At 34.0% G+C, this 19,433-nt stretch overlaps 1 protein-coding gene across 4 annotated transcripts in view; it reads right to left on the bottom strand.

Moving 5' to 3' along the window:
• Window positions 1-2,129: 2,129 nt before the first annotated feature.
• The window catches only part of LOC124359778 (P protein-like), a 56,668-nt gene continuing 39,364 nt past the window's right edge, over window positions 2,130-19,433 (bottom strand). For all 4 annotated transcript variants that reach the window (XM_046812801.1, XM_046812802.1, XM_046812799.1 and 1 more), the window contains exons 16-20: window positions 13,434-13,482; window positions 9,077-9,307; window positions 6,677-6,935; window positions 5,255-5,348; window positions 2,130-2,428 (exon numbers count right to left, since the gene is read on the bottom strand). In XM_046812801.1, the coding sequence (XP_046668757.1) occupies window positions 2,350-2,428; window positions 5,255-5,348; window positions 6,677-6,935; window positions 9,077-9,307; window positions 13,434-13,482 (712 nt within the window). In that variant the 3' untranslated portion in view covers window positions 2,130-2,349. The remainder of the gene's footprint in view (window positions 2,429-5,254; window positions 5,349-6,676; window positions 6,936-9,076; window positions 9,308-13,433; window positions 13,483-19,433) is intronic.

Below are 19,433 nucleotides of genomic sequence, written 5' to 3' on the forward strand. Positions count from 1 at the left end.
GTATTCTGATACATGTGGAGGTCAAAATAGGAATCAGTTTGTAGCAGCTCTATTTTTATACGTAGTAAAATATTTCCAATTTGATGTTATTGAGCACAAGTTTTTAGAGAAGGGGCACACAAAAATGGAAGTGGACTCAATGCACAGTGCAATATAGCATGCACAACAAAATGTTTCTATAATGTGTATGAGAGATTGGTTAACAGTTTTTGCTATGGCCAGATCTAACAGGCATACTCACAAAAGGAAGAAGCCAACAAAAGACGGGTATTTAACAAAAGAACTTCAGTTTAGCGACTTTATTGATTTAAAAGATCTAGCAAAAAACACTATTGAAAATAGAACTACTGACTCAAATGGAAAAACTATAAACTGGCTGAAAATAAAACGTTTACGGTATGAAAAAGTGAAACCTGGAACTGTGCTATTCAGTTATAACTGTAAGGGGGACAGTTATCAAGAACTACACGTGGTGGAAAACAAACCAGGACGACAAGTAAAGCAGTGCGATCTTAAGAATCTCTATTCTGGACAGCTTTCTATCTCAGAAGCAAAGAAGAAGGACTTGCTGAAGTTATGTAAGTCAAATGTCTTTCCTACAGAGCACCATTCTTGGATACAAAAGTTAAAGACATCTGGACCCAAGAACACTGTGGACAAAATTCCAGAGCCAACCACCGAGGAGTACTTTTTTGAGGAAGATCAAGAAAATTCTTATGCCTAAGATGTATACAGTCTACCTACTACGCCATACCTGTTAATTGTCAGCAAATAGTAAACTTTTATTTATACAACTAGGTGTTTTTATTTTGTCTAAAATAAAATTTAACTTAATCAGCTCCGTTGTCATTCTTGAGTAATGTGCTTAAAACCCCATTTTCGTAGTGGTAAAACAACCCAAGTCACGTAAACTATTTTTCTTATTTTTTTTAAGCAGGTAAACAAAATAATATTTTGGTTAAAAACTAAATTACTTAAGGTAGTTTTAGTTTGACTACTAGTTGCTTTGTTCCTTTTCTTATTAAACATCAACAGTGATTTTACAGGGAAATTCTAATGTTTGTTTTCGGTCTACTGAAAAATTTAAAAACTAGGACTTGGGTGATTTTACCAGGAACCCATCAATATAACATTTTGTACTCTTATAGAAAATAAAATAAGAAACTGAGAAATTGTTTCCATGGTAAAATCTTATTCCTATAGTAAACTAATGGTAAACAAAAGAATAGGAAGTAAAAATTTTTAAATTTTCTACTCTATAAATTATTATTAAATAATGGTATTATTATATAAGTATTATACTTATAATGACGTATTTATAAAAGTTTGCTTTTTCCTATTTTAACTTTTGTCATCAGTATACCATTCTGTATAAAAAGTAGTCACTTCAAAAGTATGTACTAGAAAAAAATTTTAATTTTCATCATCCTAAAAGGGTTAACATTCCCACAGAGAGTAAGCTGTCTTACAGCTTGTGGTTTTAACATTTGAATTATTGAATAAGTAATGTTATATTACAACCAACATATTATAATGAAAAGGAATGCCTAGTAAATGTATAGAGTAGTACATTAACATGTTGAGTACTGATGATCCCCTATAGTGATTCCACCCAGCCTAGTGTATTACTCGTAGCCCATAGTTGCCCTACTTATATTAGATATTTTACCTTTATGTAGTGCATTTGATTTAGGATTGGTTTTAAAATGTTTTGAAGAACAAAAAGGCATCACTGGTGGATACCCATGAGCAGATTATAATAAAATAATTCTGCAAGATGCCCATATTCACAGCTGATTTACTCTTGGAACTCTGATGTTTTATGCCATCCAGCTGTTGCAAATGAGCAGGAAACTGTAGGTAAATAGTGTGAGTCATACCTATCTCTTGCTTTTTCCTTTTGGGTACATCATAGAAACGCGCAGCCAGATCATAAATTTTCTTCATTTAAAAATGTGTTGGTCTCATTTTAAAAGAGTGCTTTTACAAAGGGTGTACGTTATACCTTTGGGTTATCAGCAATTACTTGGAATCACCGGTGATACCCATGGGACTGAACGACAAACATGTCAAATACACACACGGGACTCAACATGTTAATAAATGTTTTGGCAATGAAAAGAAAGCTATTGAAATAAGTATATTTTAATTTAATTATTAACATAATTAAAAATATGTAAAATCAACATTGATAACAACAGCTATAATAAAACAATAATTAAATTTAAAACTGTATCTTTTACATTACCATAATGTTTATGCTGAAGTTTTATCACAGTCCTAGAATTGCTCTTTTAACAATTTTGTTCAATGCTCCAAAAATGTGTACTTTTAAGTATAAATGAAAGTTTATCCCAGCCAAACGTATACAATCATGAGGTAGACTGTGGCAATCGTCATGCTCCAAATCATCACAGGAAAACCAATCCTAGAAACATTCAAATTCTATTTTAGTGATTGATATGTATAATAAATCCATTATATATGACTAGAATTAATGTGTATAATTTTATAGAGTGCAAAAATATCCTAAATTTCAAATTAAATACAAATAGCATTGTTTCAAAATGAAAATATTTCAAAAAATCATTGGTTATTACAATTTGTAGGATTTACCATCAGTAAGAACAAGACATGTCATGTTACAGAGGGTCATGTGGAGGATCTGTGCATGTGAAAAGACCCTTTTGTGATTATTTGCAGATCTAGTAAGGTATTTCCGATAAGGGGAGTTGCTGAAGAAAGGGAACCGACCAGTCTATATCATGCCACTATCAGGTAGCAGACCATGTTTTTTTTATTATCTATATGTTGCCTCTGATTTTAAAGGTTTTTAGTTTACACTCCTGATAGGAACCACACTGCAAAAGGAGTTTGTGCAGCTGCTACAGCTTCTTCAAACAAGGCTTAATTATTTCAGATAAGTGCCACTCAAGACCAATGGAGGATTCGAATCCATCCAATGGTCGGGCTTGGATAAACGCGTTACGCGTCCTGCATGAAGTAGCCCTGCTTTTGACAAAGCCCTAGGGTCCAGGCTAGTGACCTGATTGTGCACTCTGTGCAGAGGTTGCCCCCCTAGTGGTACCTGAATCATACCACACATATGCTTTTGCATGACTTGGGACCAATTCCACGATGTGAAGTGAACTGTGCCTAAGGGATGCATTGCACAGGGGTTGTGTGTCACAAACAGAGCTCTTGGGTGTTGGGCGCCCCCTTCTCGGAGGAGGAGGCTTTGGAGCTGCAAGGGTGCATCCTTGACGAGGGTTTATCAGTAGAGGGTGTGTGTAGTTTAAAAGGTTTATTCCTGAAAGAGGAGCTCTAGTTGGATGAGACTAGGGACTGGCTCCGAGGTTGAGGGTCAGTGGCTCTGAGGGGGATAGGTGTAGTCTTTGGGGATTATAGAGACCTCATTAGATCTGTCAAGGTTTTCCTCAGGATCGATGGGTCTGTGGCCAGGAAGGACTCTGCAATCATCTTCAAGGCCATTGCCAAAGAAAATACTGGGATTTCCATTACTGACTGGAAGGTTGTCAGAGATATCCACACGGGAGGTTCAGGACAATGGGTTGGTAGATGAGCAGTCTGCAATGACTTAAAGTGAGGAACTGGAGGGTGTTCATTAGTGTAGGGTAGGTCCATCTGAGGACACAAGGTGTGGTGGCTGATCATGGGGATCAAGGTCCTTCAGGTCAATCTGCAGGACAATAAAGTGGCTTCAGCTGTGTTCTGCAGGTGCTTTCTGGCGGAAGATTTTCACGTGGCTCAGATACAGAAACCCTGGATTTGTAAGGGTAAAATTGAGCTTTCCATGACAGGAATCAAAATTCTTAGCACCCATGTTAATAATGCTAGAGCTTGTATTGTTGTAACACAAGTCAGGGTGATTGGGACTGAGACTAGATGAACCCTGTTGATTAAATCTTCATATCTCCTGTATGATGATGTGAATTCCATGCCCTCCAGGGAGATGGCTGCCTTGGTAGACCATGTTGGGAGGAGCGGCTTGAAGTTGGTAATAGGCTGTGATGCTAATTCACACAATGAGATGTGGAGCACCACTAACACAACAGCACATTTAAGTCACTTCTGAGTATACTGAGTGTCTTAAAAGTTCCCCTCCCCCTCGTATTAACTTTCTTATGAATAGAGATGGAGTCATTTACTTCGGGGGATGTTTATATATTTTTTTTATGTTTGAACTTTGTTTAAATCTTAAGTCTTAGATTATAGTATAATTATTTATAATTAATCCAAAAAACAACAAAGAATTTTGCAAAATAATATAATAAATTGCATACAACTAACCTTAGTTCAAACACGAAATTTATGGAAAAAAACATTGGAATAGAAGTGTTGTTTTAATAGTTGAAAACAAAACTGATACACCATATGGACTTTATTTTAGTAACTATACTTAATAAAATGACAAGAAATCAATTTTTGTGAGCAATCTGATGTATGCACTCAATTTGATGTATGTAATACCTAGAATCTCAAAACTGGAAGCCTTATATAAATTAATTTTATGTGAATGTGAGCCCATGCTTTGTTCCTTGTAATTTCTGAAGAGTAATTGGTCAGATTTCAATTAAATTTGCATGTAGTTTGAATTAAAATATTATGAGATTTTGTTCTGACGTTTGAAATTTATTTTTATAATACATTTTTATACAATAATTGTTATTTGTTTAAAAATAATTGTCCCAAACATTAAAGAACCATCATTTGTCCATTTGTTAAAAAAAAACCATCATAACCTACCGTTGATAAGGTGACTCCTCCTCATGCATAGACATGTGTCATCCATAAGTGTGAAACAATTGAAATAATTTACATAAACTAAATATAGAGTAGGAACCCAGAATTAGGTAGAAAGACCCCTTTTTTAAACTCTAGACTTTCCCTCATTGATGCTTTTTCTTAACTTTATTACTTTTTCTAACTTTACTAATTTTATACTGTTTATTTTTACTCCTTCTACAATGTTTAAAGCTATGCTTTTATGTAGAGTTAGTTATGTATTATTGGAAACAAGTAAATTTGAAGTTGTGTGCCATAATTTGGATAACTTGAAGTTCAAGTATTCTACTCTAATTGGGAAAGTAGCACACATAAATTTAGTAAACTTTGAAATATTACACTATGTTTTATATGTTCTCGCTATAATACAAAAACCAAAATTTCCCACATCACAATTAAATTGCATCATTTCTACTGTACACCTAAAGTTTATAATTAGTTTACATACTTCGAAAAGGCCGTAAAAGTGAAACCATAGCCGTGCCTTTCAGCTACACAGGCACACACCAAATTTGAGGAAGCGGCAATCAGAGTTCCATTTCCTGAAAACAATGGAGGGCAAAGTGTATTAATTGTATAAACTAATTTGTGAGTTACAACACTATCAATATGTATGAATTTCTATTTTCTAGTAGGAAATAATTAACTAGGTTATAAATTCTTCTCAAGCAGCTAAATAAGTATAGTTATATTTTTAAAAATTTGTACTTATATTTGTTGTACTACTATTATAGGAGATGGCAAAAAACAATGTAATAAGAAATGAATTGCATTACATGGAGCACCATACATAATGCAGAGTATGAGCTATTGGCATTGTTAGGGATTACAAGGTGTATAGTGGTTTTTTTTTTACAATAAAATCTTTTAAGTTCCTTCTTAACCCTTTGGGCAGCACAGTGATGATCCGCCACCACCCGGAGTTCGTGCAGTGGCGTTCTTCGACACTATGTATTTCCGCCATTATAAGATATGGTACTGTCTTTTTTCAATGTTATATAATGTCAACAGTTTGTCCAACACTGTCTAATGTTTATTTTATACTCTATGACTGTTGAAATCAACTTCAGTTGTGAATAAATAGTTTTTATGCTTCTTAGTATTATTTGTTTTGGTCAATGCCAGTGAATTGTTCCAGCTGATGTTTATTTACTTTTTGTGACCATAATTCATTTACATTTTTTTAGGAATAATTATTTTAGTTAGATCAGTGATTTGTGAGTACAAAGTATAAGTTTAGTTTTTCAGCAACTTCTATCAATTATTTCCCCATCAATTCCAAGCTTTATCTTTAGCTTCCACCAATTTAGCTTTTTCTACAATTTAATTTTCCTGTTTTGATGTTTTATTTATAACTTCCCATATGATCTTGGATTTATTGTTGCCATGAGCTGTGACGCCATTTCGTCTTCTCAAAAGTTTCTAACCTGTCAAAAATCATCCACCGGCACAAAAAAGAGCACTCTTCCATTCATTAATTTTTAGGTTATTAATTACTCTTCTATCACAAGAGAGATTAAAAAAAACATACCCACATAAGATATTTTGTTGTAATGAAAAGTCAAAAACAACACTTTTAACACCACTTTGGATTAGCTATAAATAGACAAAATTTTGAAAATATTTACAAAAAAAATTTAAAAAAAACATACCAACACATACTCCATATTTGTGTGCGTTTTCATGTTATAGTTTGTTGGTAGGATAACTTACTATAATTAAAAGAAAATAATAGTTACACTACACACATAATTACATAAATTAATTCTTTCTCAGATGTTTCATTTAATATTACTTGACCCTAATGCTTTTTTTGTGATTAGAAATGTGAAACACGTCTGATTAAAAATAGATATGAATTGAGAATGACCTCCGAGGCAAGAGCCAATGGCTAGGGCCCACACCAGAGGCTGCAGGGGCAGGTCCAGCTCCTGCTTCTGGCTGAGTCCGACGACAATGCGCACCATCATCGTAGTTAATGGGATGTTGTCCAGGATGGAGGAAGCAATGCCAGACACCCACAGGATCATCAAGATAGAAAAGGCAAGCCGGTAAGGAGGTGATACTCCTGCGATAACACTTTCTGTGCAATTACCAATAAAGGCAATCAGGCCCAACTTCGAGAGTCCCTAAGCACAGTGAGAGTTATATGTTAGAAGATTTAACATTGGTTTATAAATTATTATGCTAGACATAAGTTTGATCAATGTTTTTAAAAATCACAAAAAGCTAAGGTACTCTAAAACACACCCTCCTATGTATGGTCATGCACAGTCAGATGTGATTTTTAGTTTTAGAATGTAAATATTAAAAAAGTAGGAGTACACCATACAAAATGTCACGTAACAGGTATAAGGGGTTGCTTGCAAAATTTCTGAACTTTAGCTCATTTCATTCTCGAGATGTTGTCTGGACAGACAGACAGACAATCATGAAGAGAAGAAATATTTACACCTCCTGGTAGACAAAAGAGAAATTTCATGCAAAAATTTAAGTCTACAGATAAAATCTTTCTCGAGTTATCTTACTAAATGATATATTCACATTTTTGTTTATTAAATTGTGTTTCATTGAAGTGTTTAAATAATGAAGGTCTGAAGCTGAATTCCAAATCACCAAAAGATGTATAAGTTGAGATAATTAAGCTACATAATGTTAATATGACACATATTAAAATCTCGTATGATTGTTCTAAGTTTGTTAAAAATGTAATTATTCTGCTATTTTTTTGTTAGTTACCCATAAGACTAATGTAAAAATATTTACTAATGCTCATCCAAGTCCCATGGAGTGGCATGCACCATAATTGAACTCGGTGTTTGTTTTCGAGATATCATGTAGACAGACAGACAGAAATAAAATTTGTCTGTCCCCTCAAGTGATATACTTCACAAATGCTCAACCAAAGATGTCACCTAGTTCTAATGTTGCCATTGTTATATGCTTGGACCATTACATGCATAGCATATATACCAGGCCATGTAGCTTTAGTAATTACCTATGACCTTACAATATTTTCTTTGTTTAAAGTTTATTATTGATGGTGAATGACCTGAAAGGATAACAAGTTTTCGATCATTTGCCGTAGTTAATATTTGTTTTGTAATCGTTTAATTTTTGCAACATTAATAATGGAAAATTGTTGGCCTTTCATTGCTGTTATATTTGAAAAAACTATATTTAATTCAGTCTTATTATTGTTTTGAGACAACTAGTATTTTTACACGTTTTGCCACCTTAACATACAAGTTGAATATTTATGAAGCTTGACAAATTAGTTGAAACCGGTAGCAATGCACACGAATTCGTACTGAATAAACCAATACAATGAAGTATCGAAGGACTAGACAGAATGTAACGAAAGAGTTATTGAAGAGCCAGATTGATCGACTGACCTTCTAACTTTTGATTCCAAAATCAAAAGGTCAAGTTCTTCCTTGTACCAAGTCTCTAAGACTTTATCCAAAGTTATTGCACATTCGGACGAACAACATGATTATTGCACATGATTTTAAGATGATTCTGTTGGATCCTAAGTAACTGATACATGATTAGCATATGCTTTTTAAATAGCATACCAAATAAATAGCACTCCTGAGATTAGTAATGGGACACTGTTAGATATTCTTATCTCCTTTTTTATTTGAAGGGGATCCTTTCTATGCGATTTTACTAACTCATGTATACTACATAATGTTTGGGCGAAATAGTCCAAAACCATTTATTTGTAAATTTACATTGACTTCCCTGGGAAATCATTATCTCTCAGTTACAGAGCCACAGCCTCTATAGCTATGGTGAAGGTTCTGATCCACTCTAGAATAATTAGATTATAAGCTTAATAGATGTTTCTAGGCCTGCAAGTTTGAAAGTAAAATACTTAATAATCCGTAATTAAAAAATAACTGAAAACTTCTATGAAACATTTCATAATATTTTATGAAATAGCTCCATTACAGTTGAACTTAAACACTTTTAGATCAGTTGGGAGGTGTCCTTATGTCCATATCTTTCTTAGTGAGGTCACATGTGTAATATGATGAAGCACTAAGATAATTTTAAGACAGAAAGGCATCTTACTATAATTATTATGAAATATTGTAATAAATTGTGAGTTTATAAAAAAAAATTGCAATACTTCATTTTTAGTATCTGTTGAAAAATAAAATAAAGTTAACAATGTTTTCACTGTTTCAAAATACGTAAATCCTCAATGTACATTTAGGTAAAGGGTATTGCTTTTTGTCACTTCTGTATATTACTTGGTTACCTCCATTAGAATGAACAGAGAGGTGAAGAAGATGAGAGTGCTCCACTCCACTCTGGCCAGAGTGTCTACGATGTCGTCTCTGTCAAGTAGCAACAGCAATATAGCCCCAAGCAGTGCAATGCTGCCCATGGACATGTTCAGATCCAGTGCCGACTGCATCAGGAACATCAAAAACACAAAGACAAGGCAGAATGTTGACTTGATCAACAGCTGCTTGTCTCGGATCGGAAACTGAAACAGAATGAGTCCCAACAATCAGGATTTAGTGGCCAAACTAGGATACTGACTGTCTTGATGTTCTATTACAACTTTTCATTTTGCCTGGAGCAAAACATGTCAGCCACAGCATAATGTAATGATCTGAAGGAGAAAATAGGTGAATTTTTATACTAAAAATAAGCTAGGGAAATAAATCTACTCTTCCTGCAGACAACAGTTCCATAGTCAGCCTGAATTTGGACCAAAGAGTAAAGCGTTAATCACGATTATTTGATCTAAAAAGAGACTGTATACAAACTTTTAAGTTTCCTAATTTTAAAGTCAACAATGTTTATTTGTTCGGAACTAAGTAATTATGGATTGAAGACTCGAAAACACTACTCCAGATCACTAGGAATATAATACTCATTGATTTTGAGGTAATATCAAAACATATCTAGCAAAGGAAAGCTTTGTGTTAAAGAAGCAAAGGGAGTTGATAATGAGTGTGTGAAGTTTGTAGGTCCACATTGATTCTGAAATAAGTAGAATCAAACTTTAAAAAACTTTGTTGGAAATTTCCCAGAGAGGATATAAAGACAGCAGGGGAATTTTCTCATGACTGTCTTACTCAGTTACTTAGGTCACTGTTTTGGGTCATAACTATACGAAATATTTAAACTAAGAAACTATACTTCTGAATATTTCTAATGCTATCTAAAACTTCATCACAAAACACCAATCATGTAAGAAAATTATTATAAGATAATTATTATAAGATAAAATCTCACAGCTTTAAACATTGTTACCTCATTAAGTGCCTGCAGCCAGCAGTAATTGAGCCTTGTATAGTTTTATAACCAGTATAGTTTTTATTGCCTCAAGTACACCATACACATGCAGTGGAGGCAAATGTTCAATTCTTTACTGTTAAAACAATATACTATTACAAGTTATATTCAAATTCTACCAGATGTGTTCTTTATGTTCATCTGATACATCAGAACAAACAGTAGATTTCCCCTTTTATTGGACACCTCATCTATAATATTTTTCATTCTCTAATTTTATGAGAAAAAAAGAGGATTGATGACATATTGACAACAAAAATTAAAAAAGCCACGCTAAATAATCACAGACTTACATTTTGCAAGGAACAGGAAAATAATTTATGTTGTGCTGAATATAAACTGACTATGATGAACAGTTAATTGCTTGTACTGATAATTACAACTCAGTTACAAGCAATTGCATACTTGGCTCTTGGAATGTGAAGTTTATGTCTACAGAGATACAAAAAAGTCGACGACAAAGAAGTTAAAAACAAACTCATTACATTATTTTGATATCACCTACTAAAGAGTCTATGTTTGTCTTTTAACCCTTAACTGGCATCATAACGTCTGGGAGACGGAAGCAGAACTAAAAATCTTCATATATCCCCTCCACTTCATATTCGGGTGGCTGTCCGCCCGTCTACCTTCCAGTCGAGTGGATTCCTTTGTTTGGTTAAGATAGTTTTCTTATCGGCCGTTTATTGCGTATCACAGTGACGATCGTTTGCCGAGTTCCGTCTCAGAGACGTATGATGTTTTGTTCAGTGACTCTATTTTTCGTCCACCTCCCCGTCTCACAGACGTATGTTGGTTATTGTGTGACAATATTTTCCTGTTTTTAGACTGTATTATGTGATTGGTGGTCCAACCTAATATTTTTTGTAAATTTTGCCCGTCATCTTATTCTAACCGTAAAAATGAACTCTGCTGACTTACCTACTCCTGGCCCATCACATGGAAAACCAGTTGTGAGTAAAGTAACTCTAAGTAGTGAAGAATTCGATAGCTATCTAGCAGAAATGGTATCTAACGTATTGGACAATCCTAGCTCAGAACCTGATCCTTATGACAGCGATCGAGATCCGGACTATCAAATTGATAGCCCTCATGACTCTGAGTCAGAACAGGAAGCTGGTGACAGTGAGGGCAATGCAAATTTTGAGGAGGAGAATTTAAATGAGTATATTGCTCAATCACCACAACAAACAAATTTTTTTCTTTGGAAAAAAAGTAGGAAAAACGGGAACCCTTCAAATGGAGAAAAGAAAGTCCACCAGTCAATGTACGAACTAGAAGACATAATATTATAGTTCAACTTCCTGGACTAAAACAAAGAGCCAAAACAATTAGGGAGCAAACCATCTGTTGAGGAGGTATGGGGTCTTTTGTTCAGTCAAGGCTTATTGGAGGAGGTTCTGTTATGGACCAACAGAAAGATCTCTTCGCGCAGACGTAATTATTCCAAATCTCTTTCATATTTGTCTGATTTGGGATATGATGGAGTTAAAAGCATTAATTGGTCTATTCGTTTTTATACCGCAATATTCAAGTCCAGCAACGAATCAATTGACAGTCTGTTTGCAACTGATGGAACGGGCCCGTGATATATTTTGTTGCACAATGACAAAGAATAGATTTTTATTTCTACTGTTGGCATTACGGTTTGACAACTCTGATGACCGTGATGAAAGAAAAAAGAACGATCCGTCAGCAGCTGTGTCAAAAATATTCAAGATGTTTATTGAAAATTCCCAGCTTGTTTACTCTCCAGGTCCATTGATGTGTGTTGATGAAATGTTGGCTCCGTTTCGTGGTGGTTGTAGTTTCAAAAATGTACATGCCGAAAAAACCGGCTCGATATGGTATCAAAATTTTATGCTTGACTGACGCTAGGACCCATTATGTTTATAATTGGTACATATACGATGGGAAAGGAAGTGATGGCAGGTCTTTATCTGAGGAAGAAAAAAGACTGCTTATTCCATCTCAAGCAGTCGTAAAATTGGCAAAACCAATTGAAGGGTCACGTCGGAATATTACAGCTGACAATTGGTTTAGTTCTATAGAAATTGTAAAGGAACTTCTCAAAGAGATCTCACGTATGTTGGGACTCTTAAAAAGAACAAAGCTGAGATTCCACCTCAATTTCAGCCTGACAAATCAAGAGTAGTAAATTCATCCTTGTATGCTTTTACAGAAGACATGACCCTACTCTCATATGTCCCAAAAAAATCTAAAGCTGTGATTTTGATTTCATCTATGCACCACGCACCTGCTACTACTGACGATTGCTCACGAAAGCCTGAAATAATCGCATTTTATAACATGACAAAGGGTGGGGTAGATGGAGTAGACCAAAAATGTGGCAAATTACACAACAAGCCGAAGAACCCGGCGTTGGCCCTTAGTGATTTTTTTTACTCTTGTTGACGTTGGATGTGGTATAAATAGCTATATTCTTCACCAAAGCTACAGAGATGTTAGCAGATTGGGTCGGTTTGAGTACATGAAGTGCTTAGCAAACAGCTTGACTCATCCTCACATGGTACGCAGAATGGAAACCGTAAGAAATTTGCCGCGTGAGCTGACACTTTCAATGAAGAGGATTCTGCAGATTGAAGATGAGCCTAGAGATGTACCAGAATTCTTTGAAGTTCGAAAAACATGTTCCACTTGTCCCCCGCAACTAAAAAGGAGAACAAAATACCCTTGCCAGCAGTGCGGAGCAGCCATTTGTCTAGAATGTGCCAGAAAGATTTGTGGAAAGTACTTCAACAAAGAGAAACAAACTCATGCCTTAAAAGTACTTATAACCTTATAGCTAATGTGATTATTACACTTTAGGGTTATCCTATGATCAATAATTTACATTTAAATATAATAATAACGATATTCGATAATATGCATATACGTTTATATAGCAAATATTTATAAGTTTTGCCTAAAATACGTCTCACTTGATAAATATTTTAAACAATCTGTTTATTAATTTACTAATGGAGATAAAATAATTTTGAAACACGTTTAAAATGTATTCACCTTAGTATATTAGGCAATTAAATTTGATTTGTGTTCATTTGTGTATTATTTATGCCTAAAATACATAATGGTGTCTCTCAGACGTATGATGTTTGTTGTGTTTCTTTATTACATGATGTCAGTTAAGGGTTAAACAAGCTTTATATATGTAGACTACAAAGACGTAACCATTTCCTCCTACATGTGAAGGTTGCATCACTAATATTTTTCAATTATGTTGTTAGCTGTATAACAAGTATTTTACAATTAATATTCAAAAATAAAACCTAATTTATGAGCTTTACCTTTCTTGATAATTCTTCTATATCTTCTTTGTAAGTGTCCATTACAGTGCTGAAAAGAAAAATAAGATTTAATTCTAACTTAGGTTTGCAAAACTTATTTTATAAGAAGGATTTTAACAGATCAGTCTAGATAAATCCGTATCTTGAATACAAAATGTATACTATACCTGTAGATGAGCCGCTTTGAAAGCGACCTGTTAAGTGAACATTGCGGGGGGGGGGGAGAGTGAGAGAGAGATAGAGAGAGATGTAGAAAGGGAGAAGAAGCACGGACTCACTTCCTCCTCCAAATTCCTTACCAACCACTCATTAGTCGCCACTTTACCACCCATAGGGTATGTGTTACATAACAGCTGTTTTACAAACCCAGTAATAATAACAACAGCTGTTAGTAATAAAAATTTGTTAAAATACTTTATCTCGTACTAACATATTAAATAGATGCAATGGACTATTCTTAACATAAGAAATAATATTTGTTATACAATAACAATGATAATAACTAAACATAGCGTGATGCTCCAAAACACCAACGTAGGGAAGCAAAGCACTCGGTTCCCAATCGTGTCTTCTAAAGGAAATATATCCAAGCAGTGAAAGAATGGGTTACCACCACCCAGCATGGTTAAGCTTCTGCTCCTTCCTCCCCCTATGAGCAAGAAATATTCGCACAAGTCACTTTCAAAACGGCTCGTCTATAGTATAGAACAACAATTACGTCTTGTTTGATGTAATAGTTAAAGTTTTAGATTCAAAGTTATTAACAATGAGAGAGTATTATGCAGTGCCACTATCGTGGGTGAGTCAGGAGAGGGTTCCTGACGAAGCATACAATACAGCTCTGCATTTAAATGACATCATCTGATGTTGCGTGCATTTCAGACAATAGCTTGTATAAATTATTGTACCTGTTTAAGTTAAGGCTACAGTCAAAAATAAACAAGATACTTAATTTTGTAGATCAGTTTTCCCTGAGCATATAGATATTAAATATTTTAATTTTTTATATGTTTTATGATTTACAACCATTTCTCTTAATCCCTACCATGTTTTGGGTGTTTCAGACCTGTTTTGTGATACTCGTCAGTGTTGCCGTAATTATTTGTTATAATACAGCCTAATATTTCTAACTTCAAATGGTTTATAAATGTTTGTATCTTTTCATGTTCGCCAACCAGATTTAACACCAACAAAAAGTGACAGATTGGAATTAGTGTATTTATTTGATTTATGTTGGACTTGGCTTCTGAAAGTCGGCTTCATTAATATTTAGTGTTATAGATGCAGTGTTGTCTTTTAATGATATTTTTTTAGGGAAAGTGAAAGTACTTGAAAATATGTGTGGTGAAGCTGGAAAAACACTGTATAGTAAACCCCATAAAACTCAACTGCAGAAGATATTAAACTGCAGAAGGTGGGGATAGCATTTAAAGAAGTTGAAAAAAGAGCCAGAAAGCTAAGAGAACTGCTAAAAGAAGACAGCAAGATATTGATAATGAAGAAGGACCCATTTATGGAACTGAAATTTTCTAAAAACAACAAAGTAATAAAAATAAAATTGTAAAAGTTTTTAGTATCTTTTCTTGCTATCCAAAAATTGTGTTTTCTCACTAAGGTACACATTTTTTATACATATAATCTGATTTATATTAATTGTATTGCTCCTTAAACATTAATAAATAATAATAGAACCAATTTTATTGAAAACAACATTTTTCAGAAAAAAATATTTTGTGGTCAGAAGATAAAAAAACTGTTACATAATCTTGAAATTGTACATAACAATTATAATTATAAAATTACATGGATGAGATAGGAACTACTGTCTTATCATGAACAAGTTGCTATGCCATTTATTGTTAAGACCGAGAAACTAATCATTTATATTCAGTTATTATTACTAAATATAGTAATGCATAATAATAATAATGCATTATAGTACAAAAAATTCTCCAAAAAGTTCCTCAAGTGAAAACTTTATTGATTTGAGACGAACTCCTTTATAAAAAGCAGTTTTAACTTTAACCCCAAGTTAAAATCAGAGCCTCAGCTGTGTGGCCAGTAGCTAACTAGTGTTACCTCAAACAATAAAAATGGGCGGTGTGAATAAAAACGAGTAGGACAAGTAAATACTTGAACATTTTAAAATGACAAGTAAACGCAAAAATTGAAGTGAATAAAAACAAGTATTTACTCTTACTCGCGAGTAAATACTTGAGAGGCTAGTATACCCACGAAAAATGCCAATTTTGGTGTGAATAAACGCAAGTAAATACTTCTGTAGCAAGTAAATACTCGTCCATTTGCAAGTCAACCCGACCCCAGACTTGCAGTCGTACTTGTACACGAAAGATGGCTGCATTTATGAACCTGCGTGGTGTGTAATGTTATAGAGACCGGCGTGATATAAGTCCCGATCTATCTAAGGGACTACTACGGTTTGAGAGCGAAAACATAGATTTTCTCACTTCGCACTTTCTTGATGAAAACACTGATGCAAGAGGTGGAGGATTAACTGCACTGAAAAAAATGGAAATTTTTCTGAGATACGTTAGTGAACCAGGATTCCAAAGTGGTGTTGCCAGGGAGTGTACATGATGGCAGGATTTGGCGAGTGAGTGGAATTCAGGACGTGGTGCGCCTATATGATGGTGATGTTTGTCTCCTTGGTGATAGCGGATATGGAATTACTCCATGGTTACTGACTCCTTTTGACGAACCAAGAAATGCTCGTGAGCGGAATTCACAATTTGACCCATGCTCAGGAAAGAGTCATAATTGAACGAGTTTTTGGCCAGATGAAACGTCGTTTTCCCATACTATCGAGCCAAGTTAGAATAGCAGCCAAAAATGTTCCCAATTTAGTAATAAGTTGTGCAGTGCTTCACAATGTAGCAAAACATTTGAATGATGCTTGGGAATTGGAAGACGAAATTGAAAATGATGTAGCTGAAGAAAATGTACCTGTATATAATTAGAAATAGACGACGTGGTCAGCAAAAACGATTAGAAATTAGTAATAATCTGATGATATAAGTACACATTTTTGACATGGAAATAAATTGAATCCTATTTCCTTTACTCCAATTGCAATCCCATATGTGAAAAAATAAAATAAAAAAGTAATACAAAAATATTAAAAAAACTGAAATATATCTTTTTAAGTAAGTATGTCACATGTGCGCATGTGTGAGCGTGGGCCTACATACCGCTCCTAGGGCGCAGTTCCATCTGCTCAGACCACGGGCCCTGGGAATGTGCCTACGTTACGCATTTAACCATGCTGTTTGGTTTCATACCTACATCACGTATACGCGCACATGTGACGTACATCATATACTTTTTTAATTTTTGTTTTTTATTTATTTTATTAGTTTTTATTTTATTTTTTTATTTTACTTTTTTTACAGAAAAGGAATATTTTAGGAAAGAAAACAGGATACAATTTATTTCAACAACAAAAGTTTCTTATATTTTTTTCAACTTCGTCGCATCGCTATTACGTTTGCAAGTCACTGGTGTGATGGGCTGGTTTGATGCTAGCATGTCAACAGAGTCATCTTCGTCTTCACTATTCTCATTCTCCTCATTGAGTTAAGGCAATGGCGACGTAGAACTTGTTCCCAATCCAACGCATGAAGCCCCAGGTATTTTGCAATAAATTGGGTTCTCATTTGACTCGGAAATTTTTATGAAATCTGCATCCCATGACAACAATGTTATTGGTTTATTTCCTGTTGCGTTGACATCAGTTTTTTTCTTGACTGCGGTTTTCATATTGTTCAATAGCTTTTTTAACTGTCCAACACTAGTTTGCGTCACAACAAGAAAGGATGCGTGTAGTCTGTGTGGCGCTACAAGTATTTACTTGCCTTTCTTATGCACTCAGTTGTCTCGCGAGTAAATACTTGCTAGTATACCCTCGGGTTGCCGAGTACAGGGTTACAAGTAAACTCGACGCTTTATTCACATCGGTTTACTCGGGGTTTAAATACTCGTTGCACTTTACTTGTAAGTAAATACTCGTCGTACTCGTTTTTATTCACACCGCCCAATATATTAATATACCAGCAGTTACCCACGGCTTTGCACATGTATGAGCACTTCTGGTTCAAGTGAATTACATTTCCAACACCAATGTTGAGTTTTCCTTGTTGCCATGATCAAGAAAATTTGTTATATTTATGGCCAGTCACTATAATTCACTCCGGTCTTGGTATTTTTTTCACGGTTGATTTTGTCTTCTTTTCCCAATCAAGAAAACGTATGTACACAGGTCTGAGAAACCTACTTTTGTCAAAAGACAACTAAGATGGGTTTTATAAGTTTTATATTTGTAGTAAACGTTACAGCAACAGTAACTTTGTCTTTGATATCTGTATTACAGTACTGAACGAGTACTGCATACTTAATATTTGCTAAAATGTACAGTTAAAAAGTATATTTTTTACTAGATAATTTTCTAAATGTATTTAGAGAATTTTCAATCCCCTGTAAACTATTTATTTATTATTTCTTTAACTATTCAACAAGAAGTTCTATTTCAGTGTTTATAAAAAGTTACAACTATTTTAATGCAGTACCTTTTAGCAGGGCCGTGCGCAGAATTTTATTTAGGGGGGGGTTCTATACTTATTTTATAGACCAATTGTGTAGCGCGTCAGAGCTCCAATTTTTAAACAGTATATAACACAAATCAGGCGGAAAGCGCGCGCAATCAAACGATTGGAAATATTTGCGCGCGCATGCGCGTAAACTGACGGCGCAATAGAGCACAATTAAACTGATATATGGAAACAATATGATATATCCCAATCTTCAAGGGGGGGGTTTGAACCCCCAAAACCCCCCCCATGCGCACGGGCCTGCCTTTTAGTATTTCAATTAGTGTCCTACCTATCTGTAATTTATTTACTGACTTGAAAATTATGGAAGTTTTAAGAATTTTCTCAACAATTTTTAAAGGAATACCTTTTTAAGTTAGGAATAGAATAAATAGCTATGTAAATTTATGTCACACAAAATATTATTCAAACTAATTTAATGTTCATTTTTTTAAGGTAAAAAAAAAAACACTCTAAATATCAAATACCTTATGTCTAATGTAAACAGACACACACTGCTGGTAAACTTTGGTAGCAAACATGATATCAACACTATTCTGTCTATAGTACAACCAAAAATGTTACAGTGATGATTTTAATCAAAACTGGATACACCATTGTTATAAGTCTGAATTAAAAATTAACATCTACAATATTTTAGACCACATAGTAACAGAATATATAAGAAGCAGTTGGCACCATCACTTTACTGCCAAAAAACAAAGATAATCCAAACCTAGATGCCTCATAGAGGTTAATAACTACGACCACTCAACAGAATTCACTAGTGTTGTGCTACTTTCTGCCAAAGTATCTACGATAATACTAGAACCAGCAGTTGAATCAACCTAAAAAAGTTGATAAAGTTAGACTTTTATATTTTCTTTGCCTGATAATTTTTTGTAATTATCAGTTGAGTAATTTATTTAAAAAAATAGTTTTTATGCAGATGTTGTTTATTCCATTTCCATTGTATGGGCTATAAATTATAAGTAAAAATGTAATTTACTAAAACTACTAAAAATTATTTTCAAGTGTTTCTTTTTATATTAGCAATGATTTTCTTATGTAAAAGAGACATGTTAAACACTGACACCAGATCTAAAAGCATTGAAAATTTAAAATATTCAAAATTTGAAATGTTAAATAAAGAAACTATTTTATGAAGATATCAATTAGACACAATGAAAGATTTCATCAAAATTAGACTATATATTTGATTTCTTACATTAATTTCAATTGCATTTTACACAAACTTAACTATCTGTTTGGAATGTTAGTAATGTTTGGAAGAGAATTTATAGAATATGCTGTTGTGCTATTTTGTTATGAATCTAATAGGCTATACATAAGAAATTCAATCTTAATATTATTTATTATCTAATCTTAATATTAT

Source organism: Homalodisca vitripennis, chromosome 4 (assembly GCF_021130785.1).
Source record: "Homalodisca vitripennis isolate AUS2020 chromosome 4, UT_GWSS_2.1, whole genome shotgun sequence".
In the NCBI taxonomy this organism is placed as follows: domain Eukaryota; kingdom Metazoa; phylum Arthropoda; class Insecta; order Hemiptera; family Cicadellidae; genus Homalodisca; species Homalodisca vitripennis.